The sequence below is a fragment of the Eublepharis macularius genome, chromosome 6 (genome assembly GCF_028583425.1).
Source record: "Eublepharis macularius isolate TG4126 chromosome 6, MPM_Emac_v1.0, whole genome shotgun sequence".
Taxonomy (NCBI): Eukaryota; Metazoa; Chordata; class Lepidosauria; order Squamata; family Eublepharidae; genus Eublepharis; species Eublepharis macularius.
The window spans coordinates 86,238,893-86,258,617 of record NC_072795.1 but is presented as its reverse complement, the minus strand read 5'-3'; the positions used below and the strand labels follow the sequence as shown (position 1 = coordinate 86,258,617).

Genomic DNA, 19,725 nt, shown 5'->3' with positions numbered 1-19,725 from the left:
AGACAAACAAAAAACAAAATCTTAAACCAGCGTGGTTTAAAAAGATCAGACTATTACAAGGGTTCAGGATTTATACATGAATCTTTGGAATTGCTATGGGTGAACTAATGAGCCTTGTAAAAATATCCACCTCTTTTGTCATTTCTGCAAGGCCAAGTTGTGGGCCCTGAGCCAACAAGTGGATCACTAAAAGGTGAGAAAGGTCTGTAAGCCTGATGAAATGTGCTGTTCTGAATCATATTGACCACTGAAGAACATAAATTAGATCCAAATGCTAAAAAAATGTCACAAGTTCAAGAGTTTGATGTATTTGACAGCCAGTATTGGGACAAGTGTACCTTACTGAGGTTTTTTACTCCTGCCTAGTATTTCTCTCTCATGGTAATATTTTACATCCCTTTAATATGCCAGTTTTCATCATGCATCTTGCTCATTTGCCATCATGTGGGTGCACAGAATACAGGCACAATAAAAACTGTTAACAACTGATTTGGTGGTCCCTGATTTAAACATTTTTAAACAAAATATCAAACTGCCCACCTGTCCCATAATGGCACATTATTTCCAACTGGTATCGTGGCAACTAGGATTGATGGGTGTTTCCACCCCCAACTGGTACTCAGCTGGGCAGGAACTTTGGCCACCAGCTAGACCAGAACCTTTTCTCGAATGGGAGCAGGATGTGATGAGTTCTGAGTTTACTTTTAATTTCCCAGTGCAGATCCTACACTGTACTCTAAAAAGCTCCAGCACTGCTAAAACTCCTGAGTGAAACTGCAAGACGCTACTCACCCCTAGTGCAAACATTCACATTACTGAGTTAGCAAGAAGCATAATGATAATTGTACATATAATTTCAAATTTGGCCCCACTGTGTGGACAAAGAAAAAAAACATACACAAAATGAAGCCTCCAAGAAATAGGAGATATTTCTTACAAACCGAGAGGAACTGCCAAGTTTACAGAGAAATCCAAAAAAATAAAAAATAAAAATCCAAAATCAGACAAGCAATGTCTGAACATCCATGAATACTGTAATAAGGAACAGAGTATGCAAAAGTATCACAAGGAGACAGGGAGAGGATAGAAGGGAAAGACTATAAATAGGCATCCCTCAGCTACTGCAACTGACAACAAAATTAAGTCTCTTTCACACATTGCAGTTGCCATTATAGCACTTTTCAGTATAGCAAATGTTTTGTAATCCCTATTTCATTTCAAATCCAGATGTTTGTTCATATATGTGTGTGCATATCAACATACTAGCACGTGTATCATAACTTTGTGCACCACTTGCTTACTTGGCCATAAACAAACAGGCACTCTCCCTCATGAATGTCTTCATGTCTAGGAGTCATTCTAATACTCTGCTTACGTGGCTCCTCCAATTTCTGGTGTTTTCATGCTGCCATTGAACGCAATGGAATTCAAGGGGTGTAATTCTGTTTAGGATTGCCCTGTAATGGGCTACTCCCGTTCGAATTTCCTTAGAAACTTCTATCCTATCACTAAGCAACTGTTTTCCTTACCTGACCTTTGTCAATAGATTTGGCTATTAATTTTTCATTTTGGACACTCTCCCTGCAGTTTAAATGTTCTGTCTTTTGTAATAAAGGAAAACAATTGGTCTCCATCCACCCTGAAGCAATCTTTTAAATAATTAAAAGCTGTGATCATATCCCATTCAATTACAAACTTGAGATAAAAGCAATTTCTTGTGTTTAAACACTGATCTGCCCAAATCACACAGAAAGTGACGGGTGCAGAGTTACATCAATAAGGTCTGTGGTTGAGGAGCGAATCTCTCTTCTACTGGTAGATTATTTATTATATCCCCCCAGGCCCCCTCGCTCTAAGCACTTTTCTCCCAGCTGGAGCACTGGAAGTGACCCTGACCAAGAAGGAAGTGCTTGGAAGAAGGGTTTCAGGGATATAAACTGTGAAAGGAGAGGTTCAGCTCCATCCACCCTTTTTTGCTTTTAAAATTAAGCTTCTCACTATTATCTTTCAGTATGATTGGCCCGGCTCCATGTTAAACCCATAGATCTGCCATCGTCAGCTCTAGTTTGCCAACAGTTTCCGTTTCTAAACACGGATTAATCACACCAAATTATTTAAATCAGATTCCAGCGGGGAAGCCATGTTAGTCTGCTGCAGCCGAAATGAAGAGTTGTTGTGTAGCACTTTAAAGACTAGCAAATTTGTTTTAGTCTAAGTTTTCATGAACCAGAACTTGTTTAGTAAGCTGTGTGAACCTGGCATTTATCAAATACACACACCAGAAAAGGGAGGGGGGATTATTACTTAAAGAGATCAGAAGAGGCCTGTTTCCCAAGACACAGGCGTGTTACATAATACTGCATAGCACAAGTGTAAACAAAGATCTAAAGAGTCTTGCTTTCATCTGTGCTCTGCAATGTTATGTAATATACCTGTGTCCTGGGAAACTGGATCTTTGTATATAAATAAATTGAATCTACTAACTGGATACAATACTTTATGCTAGGGTTGCAAAGTCTCCTTATCCTCTCAGTGGGAAGGGGAACCCAGCACTTACCTTCCCAGGGCTTCCCAGGAGTGACATCATTGTGCAAGGCTGGAGAGCGTGCACATGCTTCACAGTGGGCCCAAATCAGCCCGCTGTGAAGTATGGGAGAGCTCTCAGGGTGGCACGATGACATGGGCCGTCGTCACATGGGCTTCTATTTAGCACGAAAATGGCGCAATTTCCCGGCAAACACCCACCTTATTCCAACACTGATGCGATTTTCTCTCTTCTGCTTTGTGCTTGATAGTCGCAATATTTTGCGCCTCAGTGTGAATGCCTCACATCGATGTTTTTCGCCTCGCCATGCCATAGGCCCACCCTTTTTTTCTCTCCTCAATCCCAGAATCCATTACTCCCACGACTCCCCCTTTTTTTTTTGGTAATAATGTCCTTATATCGCTATAACGACATAACACAATGATGGCAGATAGTGGTGGTTTTTCAGAGAACAGTCTGGAGGCCGCCCTTCTCCTCCGACGAAGGGATCTCAGGTGTGCATGGCACAGTGTGAGCGTGCACTGCACCATGAAAACAACCATCTGTGCCATCAGAAGAAGAAGTTCGCGCTGCGGAGCCATGGCAGAGTCTTCAGCGATGGGGATCACGTCAGACAGGGAGTTTTCAGCAGGCAAAGGGCTATTTATATAATTTCAAAATTGGAAAAGTAAAAGGGTCAACCAATGTTCTGGCCACTCCATGGGCGGGAAAAAAGGGCAACCTATCAGTGTCGTTCTGGGTTGGGCTACTGGCATGTTTATCTAATGTTATTCCGTTATAGCGGAATTAAACGCCAAAAAAAAAAATAAAAAAGGGGGAGGAGCTGCTTCTGCGCCCATTAGAGAGAACGGAACAGAGCGCTTAAGTGTGGACAGCTAGGAGCGCGAAGAAACGCGAGGTGACCCAAAGAAACGTTACTGTGCCGATATCAGCGATGACGCTATATGCTGTAAATTTAACGGAACAGATGCCCGTGTGATGACAGCCCTGAATGACATTGTTGCGCCAGCCCAGGAATGCACTAGGGGGTCTCTGCCTCCACCCCCTGGCCAAGTAAGTGTTGGCGGAGGGGGGGGGGTGAAAGGTGGGAGCAGGGGATCTCCCACCCCCACTGGGGGAAAGGGATTCCTACATTATGCATCTCATAAAGTGAGTTCTGGCTCATGAAACCTTATAAAAAAACTTTTTAAAAACCATATTAAAAACCTTTTTTAAAAAAGAATTTTTTTAAAAAATGAAATCTCTATACACTGGGGTGGATCCAGCCATCCACTAAGACACCTTCATCCACTGTAAGTGGCTCTTTCTTCAATAGTTGCTTCAAATTTTGCTTGGGTGGGATGGGGTGGGATCCACCCAACCCCTCATACATTCCTTATCCCAGAGATTCTGTGCTCTACTGCATCAGTACATTTTTAAATTATGTACTATGTCCTTTTCCTTGGGGGCCCACTAGAAGACATGGTTCTAGTAACAAAATACTATTATCATTTGTGGTAGTAGAGGCCACTTCCTAGGGGAGAAAACATTATATTAGTTCCTTCTTTCACATTGTGTTAACCATAATTATGTCTTTAAACTTTGCTAAGAGGAAGTGAAATTTTATTTCTATTTTTTTATGTTATTATAATACACTTTCTTCACAGAGAAAGTGTATTACACAGTGTAAGTCAATATGATCAATGGCTGGGGCATGCAATAAACAATGCAATAGGGTAGGGATTGCAGAAATTTGAAAGCAAGCATGAATCCAAATATAGAAATAAAACATAATTACTTTGGCATGGCATACTAAATAATACAGAAACAATCCAGTAGAAGCATATCTACATCAACAAATAATAGCTAATACTATAGTCTATAGTCCCTGTCCCTTTACCAGAGCATCTCTCAGAGTCATTTCTTATAGCATAACCCAATTATCTGAGTAAAAAAGCCCTCCTGAATAATTTTGTTTTGAATAGTTTGCAGAAAGCCAGGGGAGTGGGAGCTTTTCTGACCTCTTTAGGTAGGCCATTCCATAAAGTGGGGGCCACCGCAGAGAAAGCATGTGTATGGGCAGCAGCTGATTTTGTCTATTGCAGGGTGTTATTTGCAGAAGGCCCTGCTGAGATAAGCGAAGCTGCCATTGTGGAGCATAGGGACAGAGGCTGTCTTACAAATATCAGAGGCCAAAGCCACGAAGGCAGATGAGCCTCGCAACTGATGGGTAGCCAATGGAGTGACTGCAGAATGGGACTAATATGCATGCTTCACCTTGCTCCTTTTAATAATCAAATTGCAGCATTCTGCTCCAACTGAAGTCTCCAAGTTGCTTCCAAGGGGAGACCTATATAGAGTGCATTACAGTAGTCTAGTTTCAGTGTTACTGTGATGTGAATCTAGGTGGACAGAAATTTATATTTCTGGATTTATCTTTTTATACTCAAACAACATTATTTTTAATTAGATCATGTCTTGATATTTTGAACATGTCCAATATGAATTTTATTAATAACCAAAAACAAGTGGCTTTATATCAAGATAGATACACTCACAAAGCTTATAAGAAAAGCTGTACCAGACTGGAAAACATTTTCTTGATCAGCTGTGATCAACTGTGATGTTAAAAATTATTACTAAGGCTAGACTTTAATTATGAGGTTTAAAGGTACTAGTAGGATATCAGTATTATTTCTTGATGGTGTGATTTCTTTTGTTCCACTGTTATCTCTGATCAATCAGGTTTTGAAACACTGCAAAAAGCTCTAACCAGACATTATATTATGAGTTTATGGGGGAATGATGCCTCTAGAATGCCACATGCAACTCTCTGAGGAAAAAAACAATTGTCTGTCTCCAGAGAGTGTTCTAACTGTATCCAACTCTAGAGAGAGATCTTAAATATAGAAACCTATGCAAGAAGCAACAACCATCTTAGGTATTGCAATCCCCTGTGCATGAAATCTACAGCAAATTAAACCAAATAAGACATACACAAATGAGGTCTTCTGAGACATTAACTGGAACTCCAGTGTTTCATTTTATCAATTACAGGAAATGAGAAACAGTGAAAATATGAAGTAGGGTCTACACATGCACCCCAAAAGATGGAATCGACATTCTTAGCTTTCAGTTTTACATATATAGAAGAATGATTTTAAATAGCCCAAGCACCTGGCTTCTACAAGGAAGACAAAAGTTGAATTGTGGAGTAACTTTTAGCAGATATTTTTTCCTGATTCCTTGCAGCTACTGGACCCACCTACTCCTTCTTTTTCCCTCAGTCACACACTGGCAAGAAGGTTAAGAATTCAAATAGGAAGGTCTTATCAACGCATCTAATACTGCATATAGTTAATGCCACAGGCGTCAAGCAGGGATAGACGATCTGGTTAATTCTTGCTGCTTTTGCAGACATTCACTACTTGTACTCAAATGTTTTTCTGCCTTATAGAGCTACAGAGTTGGAATGAGATAAGATTCCTGAATTTAGTTTGTGGATTATCTTGACGATTCATTTCAGAATGGAGATATTGGGGTATTCCAAAGGACTTGGAATCTTAATGACACAATTCTAAAATAGTTCCTGGCAGTATGATTCCCTGCTAGTGTAAATGTAAGTAGAGTTATACTCTTTGAGTTAACGGCATATATATTTATGATAAATATACTTAAACATAATGCTTTTCAATGAATTTACAAGAGTGTGAGTCTGATTAGGACTGCACTTTAAATATATTTAATCCCCATCTCAGAGACAGAAAGGTGAAACTTTGTTTAGGATGACATGGTAAGATACCTATATTTAATTCCCATCTCAGAGACAGAATTATTTTCTGATCCTGAGCATATCATAGATCCAGAGGAGTTAGCCGTGTTAGTCAGTAGTAGCAAAATCAAAAAGAGTCCAGTAGCACCTTTAAGACTAACCAATTTTATTGTAGCATAAGCTTTCGAGAATCAAGTTCTCTTCATCAGATGCCTGATCAAAACTTGGCAGATACAGAAGAGGAGGGGAGAAGGGAGAGAGAGAGGAAAGAAGGGGACATATATCACAAAGAGACAGAATGCAATTAGCGTGGAGGCAATCAAAACATTCCTTTGCTTGGAAATGTAAACATCTCTCTCAGAAGTCCTGGGTGGAAGACCTTTCCTTGCCTACAGACAGCCCCCCAATCTTAAACGACTTCTCACTTACAATCATGAATCGGCTAGCAGAGTCACCAGCACAGGTACCAGGCCCTGCAACAGACCCAGATGCCAGCTCTGCCCCTATATCTACCCAGGGAATACAATTACAGGACCCAATGGCATCAACTACACTGTCTCTGGCTCTTACAGCTGCTCATCCTCCAATCTGATATATGCCCTCATGTGCCAACAATGTCCTTCTGCTCTGTACATTGGACAAACCAGCCAACCTCTACGCAAAAGAATAAATGGACACAAATCTGACATTAGAAATGGAAACGTCCAAAAACCAGTGGGAGAACACTTCAATCTACCAGGACATTCCACCAAAGACTTAAAGGTCGCTGTGGTTCAACAGAAACCTTTCAAAAACAAAATCCAACGGGAGGCTGCTGAATTGGAATTCATATGCAAATTTGACTCTGTCAAGCTGGGACTGAATAGAGACTATGAATGGTTATCACATTATCACAGGTAACAGATTCTCTTTACAGAGGCGTGATCTGGGGGAGCCCAGTGACGCCTGGGGTGGGCTTTCGGGGACCACAGTTCTCTTTGACAGATGCAGCTGGCAGGGAGAGCTGTGGTTATCGAAGGCTTATACTACATAGGAATTGGATACTTTCACTGCTACAAACTAATACGGCAAACTGACTGCACACCAAAAGGAGATGTTTACATTTCCAAGCAAAGGAATGTTTTGATTGCCTCCACGCTAATTGCATTCTGTCTCTTTGTGATATATGTCCCCTTCTTTCCTCTCTCTCTCCCTTCTCCCCTCCTCTTCTGTATCTGCCCAGTTTTGATCAGGCATCTGATGAAGAGAACTTGATTCTCGAAAGCTTATGCTACAATAAAATTGGTTAGTCTTAAAGGTGCTACTGGACTCTTTTTGACTGAGCATATCATTTAATCAACAGTGCCTCAATACTCCTTCCCCAACAGGGAAGCAATGGGTTATAAGCAACACTACATCAATTTAACCAGACAGCACTTTTTTAAAAATAGCAATTAAAAACGAGTTTTTGATTTATTGACTTGACTCATTAATTTGTCCTGATCAAGCCAGTGTGTCCCAGGATGTAAAGTACAGATCAAAATCAATCCACTAAATAAGGCTGCCGGTCTCCCAGAGGCAGGCAGGAGCTAAAGGGCTCAAGGAATGGGCCCGGGAGGCAAAAAAAACCCTCCCTGGGCCAGTGCACAGCAGGCATGCTCCCCACAGGCACGATTATGGAACTTCCAGGAGTGACATCATCATGCCTGATGGCGGGCATGCTTCCCGCCTTCACAGGGGCCAATTTGAAGGCGGGAGCATGTCCACCACCAGGCACGATGACATCATTCCTGGAAGTGACATCACCACACTTCGCCAAGTGCATGGGCTCATGAGGGATCCCAAAAGGTGAGTGCCGAAGCCCCCCCCCCGTAGGATCTCGGAACCCTACCACTAAAGCATACCTAGAGACAATGGCCATAACTTTACCTACCAATGGATGAAAATGGAAGCAAATCAAGAATCTTTAATTACCTATGATATTTTTTGTTCTTTTCAGTTCATTGTAACCTTTAATGTCTCTTAGCTGGGTACAGATGTTAAAAAATCAGAGTTTAGATTGACTTTCAAGCTTGTAATCTCAATATATTACTCGTATAAATAAAACATCACCATAAAAATAAAAATGTGGATACAAACACATTTGTTAACAATAATGCATATTAAGCAGACTGTCAATGCATTCCTTACCATCAAGATTGACTGGATGTGTTTAGATTTACTAGGAACTGGAAGAAAGGTGTTTTATTGTTTCATTAAACGAGAGCATGGAAAACTGGGAATTAAACGGTATTGGAGACCATTTTATAGCTACCACGGGCACACTATTTCCAAAGGATATATGATCGTTCAGGAGGAGAGATCTTCCCCAATTCCAGAATTTTTCTGAAATTTAGACCTGACAGCTATTATCCTGCCCTATGCACACACGTACACAAAATTACTGAACTTTACCAGACAGTTTACTAGAAGAGAGGAAATTAACTGTATTGCAAAAATATATTTGGCTAAGATTATTAGCTCAATGGCCCTTGTCCCATGAAGTTTTTTTTCACAAGGAAAGGGCACTCTTCCAGATTATAGTTGCAGGGGGGTGGGGGGGACAATATGTATTTGAACATATAGTCACTGTGGCATGGACTTCTACTGCTGGTGCATTTTTACCAGACAAATCTCTTTTGCTCACAGCTCCTTTCACCATCTTCCATGAACTAGCCTATTAGGTTACTAGTATCTAAAGCCTGTTTAAGATGAGGAAAGAAGATGAACTGCCATGATGCAGCTGTACTGTTCCTGCTAATGTAGAACACTGAGGATCATCTTCCAAACAAGCCACTGATGTTTTTATCTGCAACAGTGCATATCAAGGGACAATTCATAGAACTACACTGTGTAGCTCTGAGACATCCATCCTCCTACTCCTCTTCACTGAAATGAAAGCAATTATTTCTTTTTGGGGCAATTTTCTATTTCCACTGATTGACAAATGACAGATGTATGCACTTCTTGCAGATTCTAATAACGCATAAAGCAGTTGCCACAAGCTGACAGACTGATCTGTTAGGATGGAAGAAGACATGTTATCCAGCAGATGCACAGCTCAATCGTCTCAGTGTGTGACCTTTCCATAAGTCATAGAGTTTTTAATAAGCGTCAAGACCAACATACTTTTTCTTTTTGCACCTGACATGTATGTGAGCATGCGGCTCACTGCAGCTTCAGACAAAGAAGAGGAAAGTTACAAATAAAACCAAAAGTATTTGATTCCAAATTACACAAAAAAAAAAAACCTTTTGACACATTATGATTAATAGCTGGCTTTTATGATCACTGGAACCTCTGGTGAGCATGTTTCATGGAAAAAAATCAATGGCCACTTCAGCAAGTAATGTGATATACAACACTGAAGGCTTAGGAGCTTTCTCATAATTTTTCTTGGTACTTTAAGATGATTTAGGAAACATGTTCTATATGAACCATAGTATGTAGGTAACACAGCTGTTAATTAATGATCTATTGTCTGGATTTTAATGGGTTAAATGTAAATAAATGTGCATGCTACTAACAATGCAATATATGAATTTTATAGAAAAGGAATAGTTTCTTTTAAGTGAGAGACAGTTAAGTTGCAAAATGTTCAGTTGTTCTTACAAAGAAATATTTTTCCAGCAATGTTGAAATAAAGAATATTCCTTATTATATTATAGTAGCAAAACACAGTCAAAAGAACTTCAAAAATGAAAGCAGGATTTCATCAACAGTCACAGTGAGTTGATACAATTTTAAAGATGTATTGATTTTCACATCAACTGAACGCTATCAAAAGGAAACCCACGGTGATTTCATCCTGAAATGCAGTGTTCTTGCACTGGATGAAGAAAAGTACATCTTTAAGCTTTCTTTTTATTAAATTTATCACAGGAGAAGGAAACTAGTGCTTCTTCACAACCAGGGAACTATTTCTTCTACTGTTCTGTATCAAATAAAATTTAATAACATTCGATTTATATAATAACATGCGATTTATATACCGCCCTTCAGGACAACTTAATGCCCACTCAGAGCGGTTTACAAAGTATGTTATTATTATCCCCACAACAATCACCCTGTGAGGTGGGTGGGGCTGAGAGAGCTCAAGAGAACTGTGACTAGCCCAAGGTCACCCAGCTGGCTTCAAGTGGAGGAGTGGGGAATCAAACCCGGCTCTCCAGATTAGAGTCCCATGCTCTTAACCACGACACCAAACTGGCTCTCCTATATCAGCCTATAAAATCAAAGCTTTAATGGAATCATCATCCAACTGGAACGATTAAGGTACACAGTTCTATATGGAAGCTTGTATCACTTTGGGAAAGGCTTCCAAAATCTGCTAACCAGATTTTCTTACTATTTCGTACCAATGTGCAAACACAACAACAACAACAGACTGATACCAAACCCAAAATACAAATAGGGATGGGTATTTCTTTTGGCAAATGCAGGGCACAGTACCTCTTTCCTTCCTCAGTCAGCCTTCCGCTTTCTTGAGCAGGTAGTTCCACATCAGTAACTGATTCCAAAGTCAAAGATCTTGGGTCAGAGAAAGATGTGACGGCTTGGTCAATCTCTTGGCAACCACCAGGCTTGGAAATGCTGCAAAATAAATTCAGCCAGTGTTATTATCGAATAACATCTGTAAAACATGACATGTCTTGGTCAAGTTGGTCTTTAAGTTGTTACCAGACCCAAATCTATGTTCTGAAACAGGATTTCAGTTCTACTTAGAAATTACCATAGAGAGGTTCAATTACTGGCTCTCTATTCATCATGGGACCAAGTTTACTTTGAATTAACACAGTGACGCTTGAAAGATCCAAATTACCAGAATGTGGATAAATAGGTTTTGTTGATCGTAATTTACATTAACAAGATACTGAATTCTAAAGAAGTTTAGATGGCAACAATGCTGCTATAGTTGTTGTGGGTTTTCCGGGCTGTATTGCCGTGGTCTTGGCATTGTAGTTCCTGACGTTTCGCCAGCAGCTGTGGCTGGCATCTTCAGAGGTGTAGCACCAAAAGAGAGAGATCTCTGTCTTTTGGTGCTACACCTCTGAAGATGCCAGCCACAGCTGCTGGCGAAACGTCAGGAACTATAATGCCAAGACCACGGCAATACAGCCCGGAAAACCCACAACAACCATCGTTCTCCAGCCGTGAAAGCCTTCGACAATACATCGAATGCTGCTATAATTACTACTACATAATATCTAATAGGTTTTTAACTTAAAACAGCAATCTAAACTTTTCTGACTTCTATACTATACAAAACAGTAAGATTGTTGCAATATGTTGCCTTAATACACTTTTCATTCATCTGCCAAATCCTGTAAGGGATGGAGTTAGGTTTTTAATTTTATATTTAGTTCATAAGTCTCAAAACTATAAAAACCATATATTTGTTTTAAACGGTCTGTTATTGAACAGGTGAATAAACATGGCAAAAATAACATATATGCATTTTTGTTATAGGAGTGCCCTCTATTGATCAGAGAGCAAACAACACTTTTAATATTGTCCCATCATACCACAGTAACTGCAGTGTTTTTAAAAAAGCTGAATGATAGTGAAAAGAGAAAAAGAATCACATAAGAATCGCTGTGACACTGAGAGATGTCTGTCTTTTGGCGCTACACCTCTGAAAATGCCAGCCACAGCCGTCAGGAACTACAACGCCAAGACCACGGCTATACAGCCCGGAAAATCCACAACAACCAATCACATAAGCCATTGACAGGTTCAAAATCAGTCTTGCATATATGTACAAAGAATCATTTGCATTCACCAAGCTTCAGAACAGTTTGAATTGGGAATGTACTGGAAGAACAAAGATGACATTTAAATATGGACAAGTTCCAGAAAGGGCTGCATGTTGGTCCGCAACAGCAAATGTGTCATCATAAAAAACTATTTAGTCTCCCTCAAAAAGAGCCAGATTGGGCAAACTCTCTTTGTCTGTCATTACAAAATGATCTAGGAATCTGAAGAGAAGGTGAAGAAAAGAAATATTTAATTCATTGTAGGATTCAATCTGAGCCATGGTTAAAGTTTCAAGACTGATATGGGAGTATACGTACTCCCACACATATGGCACACAGACAACAGATAAAATCTACGACAAACACAGATAATCTGCAAAGTTAAATCTATGACAAACACAGATAACCTGCAAAAACTAGAAACACAAAGAGAAGAGAACAAAGCAGTTAAAATTTTCAAACATAGCCACAGGAGAGACAAAACTTTAATTAGAAGTATCCAGATGAAACTGAAAAGCTCCAATTAAAACATCAATTCTCAGAGCAGAATAAAATATTCATTGCTAAGGAAGAGTAAAGAAATGTTTGGGAGATTTTCAGTGCCATCCTAAATACACTTTCCCGGAAGTACAATTCTGAATATACCTGCTTAAGGTTGTTTTCCCTAAAACATCTGAACCTGGTGTTCAGTGGTACCCCATAGCTACTCCTCCTCAGCCTACGTTTACCAGATCACCCCCCATGGCAGGCAACCTCCTGCCTCAGCTTCCAGCCTGTCACCATTCTTCACTTAAGCAGGAGCAAAAATGGGGATGGTGAGAAACAACGTCTGATGTTATGACAATTTCTGATAGCACCTGAAAGTGCAAATATCTGTGTTTTTATCTTTCCTAGCATATAGCTATACAACAAACATGAAATTTAAATTTCTTCCTTTAGGGTACAACTAGACAATATGGCATCCTGGTGAACAATTCTGGAATGCCACAGCAATTCTATTGCTTTAAGATGTTGTCGGGAGGGACCTGATCTTGCTCAGCACCATGGCATGTGGGAGGGCTGCCTGTCTATCTCCAGTGCCATTTTTCAAGATGCCAAATGTCCAAGGGGTATTTATTATTTTTATTCTACATTACTAAAATTATTTCAAATGAATATAGATACCATTCAGTGCTAAGTATCTTGTTATATAGGCAGATGTTAGCGGTTTCACACATTAAGGAACAACTGTTTTGTACAATTTATTCTTCATGGAAACTTGCTTTTAAAAAGTGAACGTTGAGCATCTCTTGATAACATAATTGAAGCATAAGCATCTATTTATGCAAATATGCAGAAAAAAGAAGAAATAGTTCATTATCGAGGATGTTACAGATATCACCCAATAGGTGCGAGTGGCACTTGTGCTTACCTTCGCACTCTGTTGTAAACTTTTAATATTTTGAGGAACTTTAATCTCATCCTCAAGCAAAGAGGTCAGGATTCTGTTCACCAAACAAATGTACATTTGTTGCTCAATAAAATGGATTGTCCGAGAAGGCCTAAAGTGAAATGATTTCATAATATTGTTCACAAGAACAAATTTGTTCCCTGAGATATTCTCCAGTTTCTTGCTAAGACCCTTGAAGTATTTCTGAAATCGAGCCCAACAGTTAACATATATGGTTATACATTAAGTCCAGAAACATACCATTACTCCCTTCACATTTTTAACTTCTATTTATTTCTTACTCTTAAAATCTCTTTGGATAGTTTCCCTCCCTTAGTTTAAATGTGCCATTGACCTTATATAGTAACAACACAAAATATACTGTAAATAGAAACACAGCATACCATGCAATTTTAATTCTGAAGTAACTTCAGGCAAATTATCTAAATCTCAAATTAAGCATTGTGGAGTGCCTTCTGAAAGAACAGGAACAGCATAAGAAAGCTGAAGTGCCCAAAGGGGCCAGAAATGATATAGATCAGAATCCTTGTAATACTGCAATAATAGACTAAAATTGGATTTTTTTAAAAAAAAAGTACCCTCATTTCCAAAAGAGTACATGAAAATACTAATGGAGGAAACAACAAAGACTCTTGTGGCACTCTAAAATCAACAAATTTATTAGGACATGTTTTCATAGCAATACAGATGAGAGAAGTGATTTTATGGCCCAGTGGCATCAAGGCTATATGGCACAATAACATTTATTTTAATATTCATTAAAATGATTATTAAAATGGCAACCAATGTGTGTCTGTGGGTACTTTTACCATCATTTCCAGGTCACACTGGAAGTTACATCATTGCCTGGCATCGCAGGTGCACATGTGCCCATTTTCCCAGCTTGCTTCCTCCCGCAGGAGCCCATGCCTCCTCCTGCAGATCTGCTGGCAGAACCATAAATTGGCAGGAGTTTGCATGCCATCAGTGGACACCTGGCACCCCATAATATCTGTGAGTAGGCTTGTTATCTGCCTGTCTCAACCTAAATGCCCTGCTTTTGAGAAACTAAGATGTGGGAGAGAAAATGCTGGACCTCCACAGTGATGCTTTAGGAATTTTTCCATGTCTCTGTGGTCTTTACCACAGAGATTAGAGGAAATTCCTAAAGCATCACCTAGAAGTGACAAGAACAGCATAAGAAAGCTGAAATGCCTAAAAGGGCTCCCAGATACCACCTTCAAAATTTCCCAGCAGTGCTGGCAAGTGGCAACCCTAACTGCGAGGAAGGTTTGTGTGAGGTAGAGTAATTGGCCTGAATTTACTCAGTGAGTTTCCATGGTAGAGTGGTGATTTCAATCAGCATCTCCCAGATTCTGATAAAATATTAACCATTGTACAACATGCAATTACCACTAAATTTCAGGAATTAATATTACCAATAATTTACATACAGAAAATATGCATACTTTTTAATTATCCTTCAAAAGGGAACATTAAAAAGTGCTTTCAGTAAAAGCTGATTTGAGTTGCACTGCCTTGCTAGGAGTCCAAACCAAATGTCAAAGTGAAAAAATGATGTTGGAATGGAAAAATTCTCTAAGTTCTTGATTCCAGCTCGCCGATCGTTCCTGCAAAATCAATTTTGGTTTTCCATCCACCACATTTTTGTGTGTACATTTATTATTAAAGCATTTTCATCAAAAACACGTTCTGCAAAGTGAAATGGGATCTTCAAAATTTGTTCCAGAATGACCAAATGTACTTCTCATCAATCTAAAACTTCAGACAGTAACTTTCTATATAAAACTCAATAAATATTTTCTAATCTCACCTATGTCATGAGCTCAGTGCCACGGGCCTTACTCAAGTCACTGATGTTCCAGTGCAAAGACAGATGCCACCATTGCCATGGTTTTTGTGAGAGCACATAAGATTTGGTTACAAAGCACTTCAAATGCCTAGTTTAAACCAGAGTTTGTCACATGTTTAAACTTCTTCCCTTTATAAAGCGCGAAGCCCTGCTACTTGCTTTAGTGAGAGAGATTGCTATGCATGGCCATATGAATTGGATCAATTGACTGAGGTGGCAAAATATCAAAGCAAGAGCATTCCTGCATCCAAGACACTTGCCTGGCCTGAAGCCTCTTACTCGCTGCTCAGCTTGGGAACAGCAACAGAAGCAGGCTGGTTGGCTGATGGTGGTGCAAATGGCATGCTTCGGACCCAATGACAAATCATGCTTCACCACAACAGGAGAAGTCTTCAATTACTGAACCGTATACAAGAGCGCAAAGGTAGAAGTGTGTGCAAAGTAAATGATACCCTGGGCTTGATCCCATAAAAACAAGCCATCACTTTGTTGTTACACATGACACATGCTGATCAGGGGTCTTAAACGCCCACTTGCCTATATGGCTGGCATAAGGGTTGCCAGGACAAGCTTGACATCCGGTGGGAGGGCTGGGAGCGGGGCCACGGGGGTGCGTGTGACATCAGTGATGGTGCCAATGGTGCCATGTTCTGGGGTTGCCACATTCTAGATAAAACTGAGAAGTGACAAAGCGTAGCTCTAGGAATCACTGGAAACTCTAGAAGGGCTATAGTGACGTCAGGCGAGTGGGCATACATTCCCCATCACCCAGCCAATGCCTCAGAATCTGACATTAGCCTTTAAACCAATTTACAGAATAATTCTATGTATGTTTAAACAGTGACACAAATGGCCTTCTTACGCTCTGAAAATTTTGGGTCTCTAAGGTGCCACTGGACCAAAATCCTACAAATGGGGCTGCCTCCTAATATGCACAAGATGTTAGCCTCGGCGTCCCTGAAGACAGTGAAACATCCCCAGGATAAGAATTCTGTTAATTGAAGTAGCTTAAGTACAAAGAACACTGTCAAGAAATACACAGGGCTTTTTAGATTTTTTCAAAGACATCTATAAAATATTAATTATATCTTATGATTACCCAATGTTGCGTTTAGGTATCATTGGACACAATTCAACAATTCCTAAGGATTGATTTAGCACCAAGTAAGTTCCGATCATATTCATGCAGAATTGGAATCATGGCATAGTTTCTCTGTTGTTATGTAAACACTCTTAAGACAACAAACTAATCTGGTGGGTCGTGGGCAGGAAAAGGAATGCTGTGTATGCCTGAACAAATATGATAATAATTTCAGCTGTTGTTCCTCTGCTAGAATGGTGCAACTTCAACATCTAGGATAATTTTATCTTCTGGCTTGTTTTTGATGTTTGGACACTCCACTATGTCAGTTTTTGTTAAAGCAATTAGCGGAAAAAACAACTTAGCAGAAAAGCTGGCATGCACACTAAAGGAGAACATGGATTCTTCCACGGTGCCGGATAATGTAAGAACATAGGAGCACTGCTGAATCAGACCAGCATCACTGCCGAATAGTCCAGCATCCTCCTGAATAGTCCAGCATTCTGCCTCACACAGGCTGATTCCGCACACATTGGATAATGCACTTTCAATGCACTTTATCAATTGTTTGAAGTGGATTTTTTGTTCCGCACACAAAAAAAATCAATTCCAAATGATCTACAAAGAGGATTGGAAGTGCATTATCCAACGTGTGCGGAATCACTCACAGTGGCCAACCATTTGCTATAGAGGGCCAACAACAGGGTGGGTATCAAGGCTGAGGCCTTTCCTTGAAGTTGCTTCATGGCACTGTATTCACAGGTTCATTACATGGACAGCAAGGTTTGGAAGTTTGTTCACATGATGTCCAGATGCAGCTAGCTTGAACAGAATGACGTTTTCCAAAATCAAATTCTTTAAATATTCAAATAGAACAAAAATGTTAAAACTTACACTTATTTTCACAATAATGGCATGTATCCAACCATTTAGTTTCTCTGACAGAACAGCATTTTTAGCTACAGAATAAGAAGAGATTGCCACCTACTTCCTCCCCATTAATGCAGGCATCTACTTTGCATCTATGCAAAGAGCCAGTTTGGTATAGTGGTTATGGGCACGGGACTCTAATCTGGAGAACCAGGTTTGATTCTTCATTCCTCCACAAAGACCATGAAGGATTAGTTGCTAGGATATATGCAAGTATCTCTTATTTGCCCATATATTTTTAAAACCCTATCTAAAAGCTAATAAAAGCAGAAAATGAAATATCATAAAAGGAACAAAAATCCTTCATAGCTGTGGAAGAATAAATGCAATTTAAAAATTAGATAGAGAATTTAGTGGATAAATAGCACTGCATGGATGAACAGTCCTCATGATATACTGGGCTCAGGGCCAGTAAAACTTTTAGAAAAGGTTACCTTCTATAACATAAAAATCCTTTATCTTTGCTATTTTGTTTAAAAAATTATGTCGCCTCTCCAGAGATCCGCTCAAGACTGACTATACAGTTTTGCTGGCTGCCTGCCTTTATGTCGAGAAATCAAGATGCAAAATTTATACTTAACAATACCCACATTAATCTACTATCTGTCTTCACAAAGTAATCAACATTAACTTCATAGATTCTCCTATTATACAGTACTATCCTTTTTTAAGGCCACTACACTGTCAGATAACATGGGGACCTCCATTTTACCAGGTCACGCTAATCCATGATCTTATAACATGACAGCTGGATAATTGTAATGCATGCTATGTTGGGCTTTACTTGAAGACAACTCAGAACCTGCAGCTGGTCAGGAATGTCACAGCCTGCTTATTTTCAGGGGCTAGCAAATAGTTACTTATCTCACCTATTCTAAACCACCTTTGGCTGCCAGGTTGTTTCTGAGATCTGTTCAAAGTGCTGGTTATAATCTTAGAGCCATGAGGAAAGGTCGGGCATATATATATTTTAATATGATATAAAAGAATGAATGAAAATACACAAGATGTCAGTGTTGTTATATTCCAGAGTATCACCGCTGTACAGTTTCCCATATTTTAAATTTTCCTATTTGACTAGTTATAAAGATGTTACCTCTGATTCTTTCTCAGCTGCTTGTAGTAGTTGCTAGGAGCAGACTCAAATTAACTAGCAGTCAATTACATAGTTCAGCTGTAATGACAAACCATGGCTGGCCAGGACACACAGAAGTCTGGGAGACTTCCAAAGAAAACCAGGGGCGCTATGCAGAGGCAGGCAATGACGCACCACCTCCATTAGTTTCTTGTCTTGAAAACCTCAGCAGGGGTTCCGCATAAGCTGGCTATGACATGATGGCACTTTCTACCACCACCATGTCTGAACCGGCAAACTACAGTCTGTGCTTTTTCAGAAAAGTTTGGATCCCTGGTTTTCAGGCAAGGTGGCTTGGCTGAAACAGTAAAGTATAGTTTGACTTGAGCATGGAAATATCTAAGTACCTTGTTGCATACCAGTGGGAAGGAGAAGGAAAGGCAATCAACTGGAATTCACACGGTTTGTTTTCACTGTAGAATACCACACTTTGCCATTACATTTTAATCCACGTGTGTTGATTTGCACAATGGTCTGGGACTAAGAGCTCTCAAGGACTAGTTCCTTTTCTAGTTATTCCAGTCATCAGATGCTGTTCTACATATAACTTTTTTCTGTTCAGGTGCCATTTTTATGAAATGCCCATCCAAGGAATATTTATTTCCCCCCGTTCTAGTGTTGTACCATGATCGGGTTAACTTATTTGTTTCTTGGAGACCATTTGGAACATTGTGCCACTGTTGATCAACATAACTTTTTGTGGTTTGCACTTTCTTAGTTTATACTTTTTAATAAAGGTAGATGCTTTTCTGATTTTTGTTCTTATCTTTTGTGGGTGGGGTTATTATATTGATTGTAAGCTACAGTTAAATCCTGTTGAAAGACCAGGATTAAAATATGAAGAACTGGGGATAATTTGCATAATATACCCAAAGGATCACCTCCTCCCATACTATTCAGCCATCCAGTTAAAATCTGTATCTCAAGTTCTGCTCTCTGTGCTTCTGCCTTCAGAGGTGAAGTGGGTGTTAATTAGAATAGGGCATTTTCTGTGGTAGCACGGTGCCTTTGGAATGTCTGCCCCTTTGAAGCTCACCTGGCACCTACTTTACTTTCTTTTTCATACCAGGCTAAAACACACCTTTTTACCCAAGCTTTTCAACAGGGGTTTTAGTTTGGTATAGTGATTTGGTGTAGTGGTTAAGACTAAGAGCATCAGGAATCTAATCTGAAGAACTGGGTTTGACTCCCCATTGCTCCGCTTGAA

General features: G+C 39.7%; 1 protein-coding gene across 7 annotated transcripts in view; it reads right to left on the bottom strand.

The window, feature by feature from the left end:
• TACC2 (transforming acidic coiled-coil containing protein 2) overlaps positions 1-19,725 on the bottom strand; it is a 190,057-nt gene that overhangs the window by 96,408 nt on the left and 73,924 nt on the right. For all 7 annotated transcript variants that reach the window (XM_054982166.1, XM_054982163.1, XM_054982159.1 and 4 more), the window contains one exon: positions 10,767-10,907. In XM_054982166.1, coding sequence (XP_054838141.1) covers positions 10,767-10,907 — 141 coding nt within the window. The remainder of the gene's footprint in view (positions 1-10,766; positions 10,908-19,725) is intronic.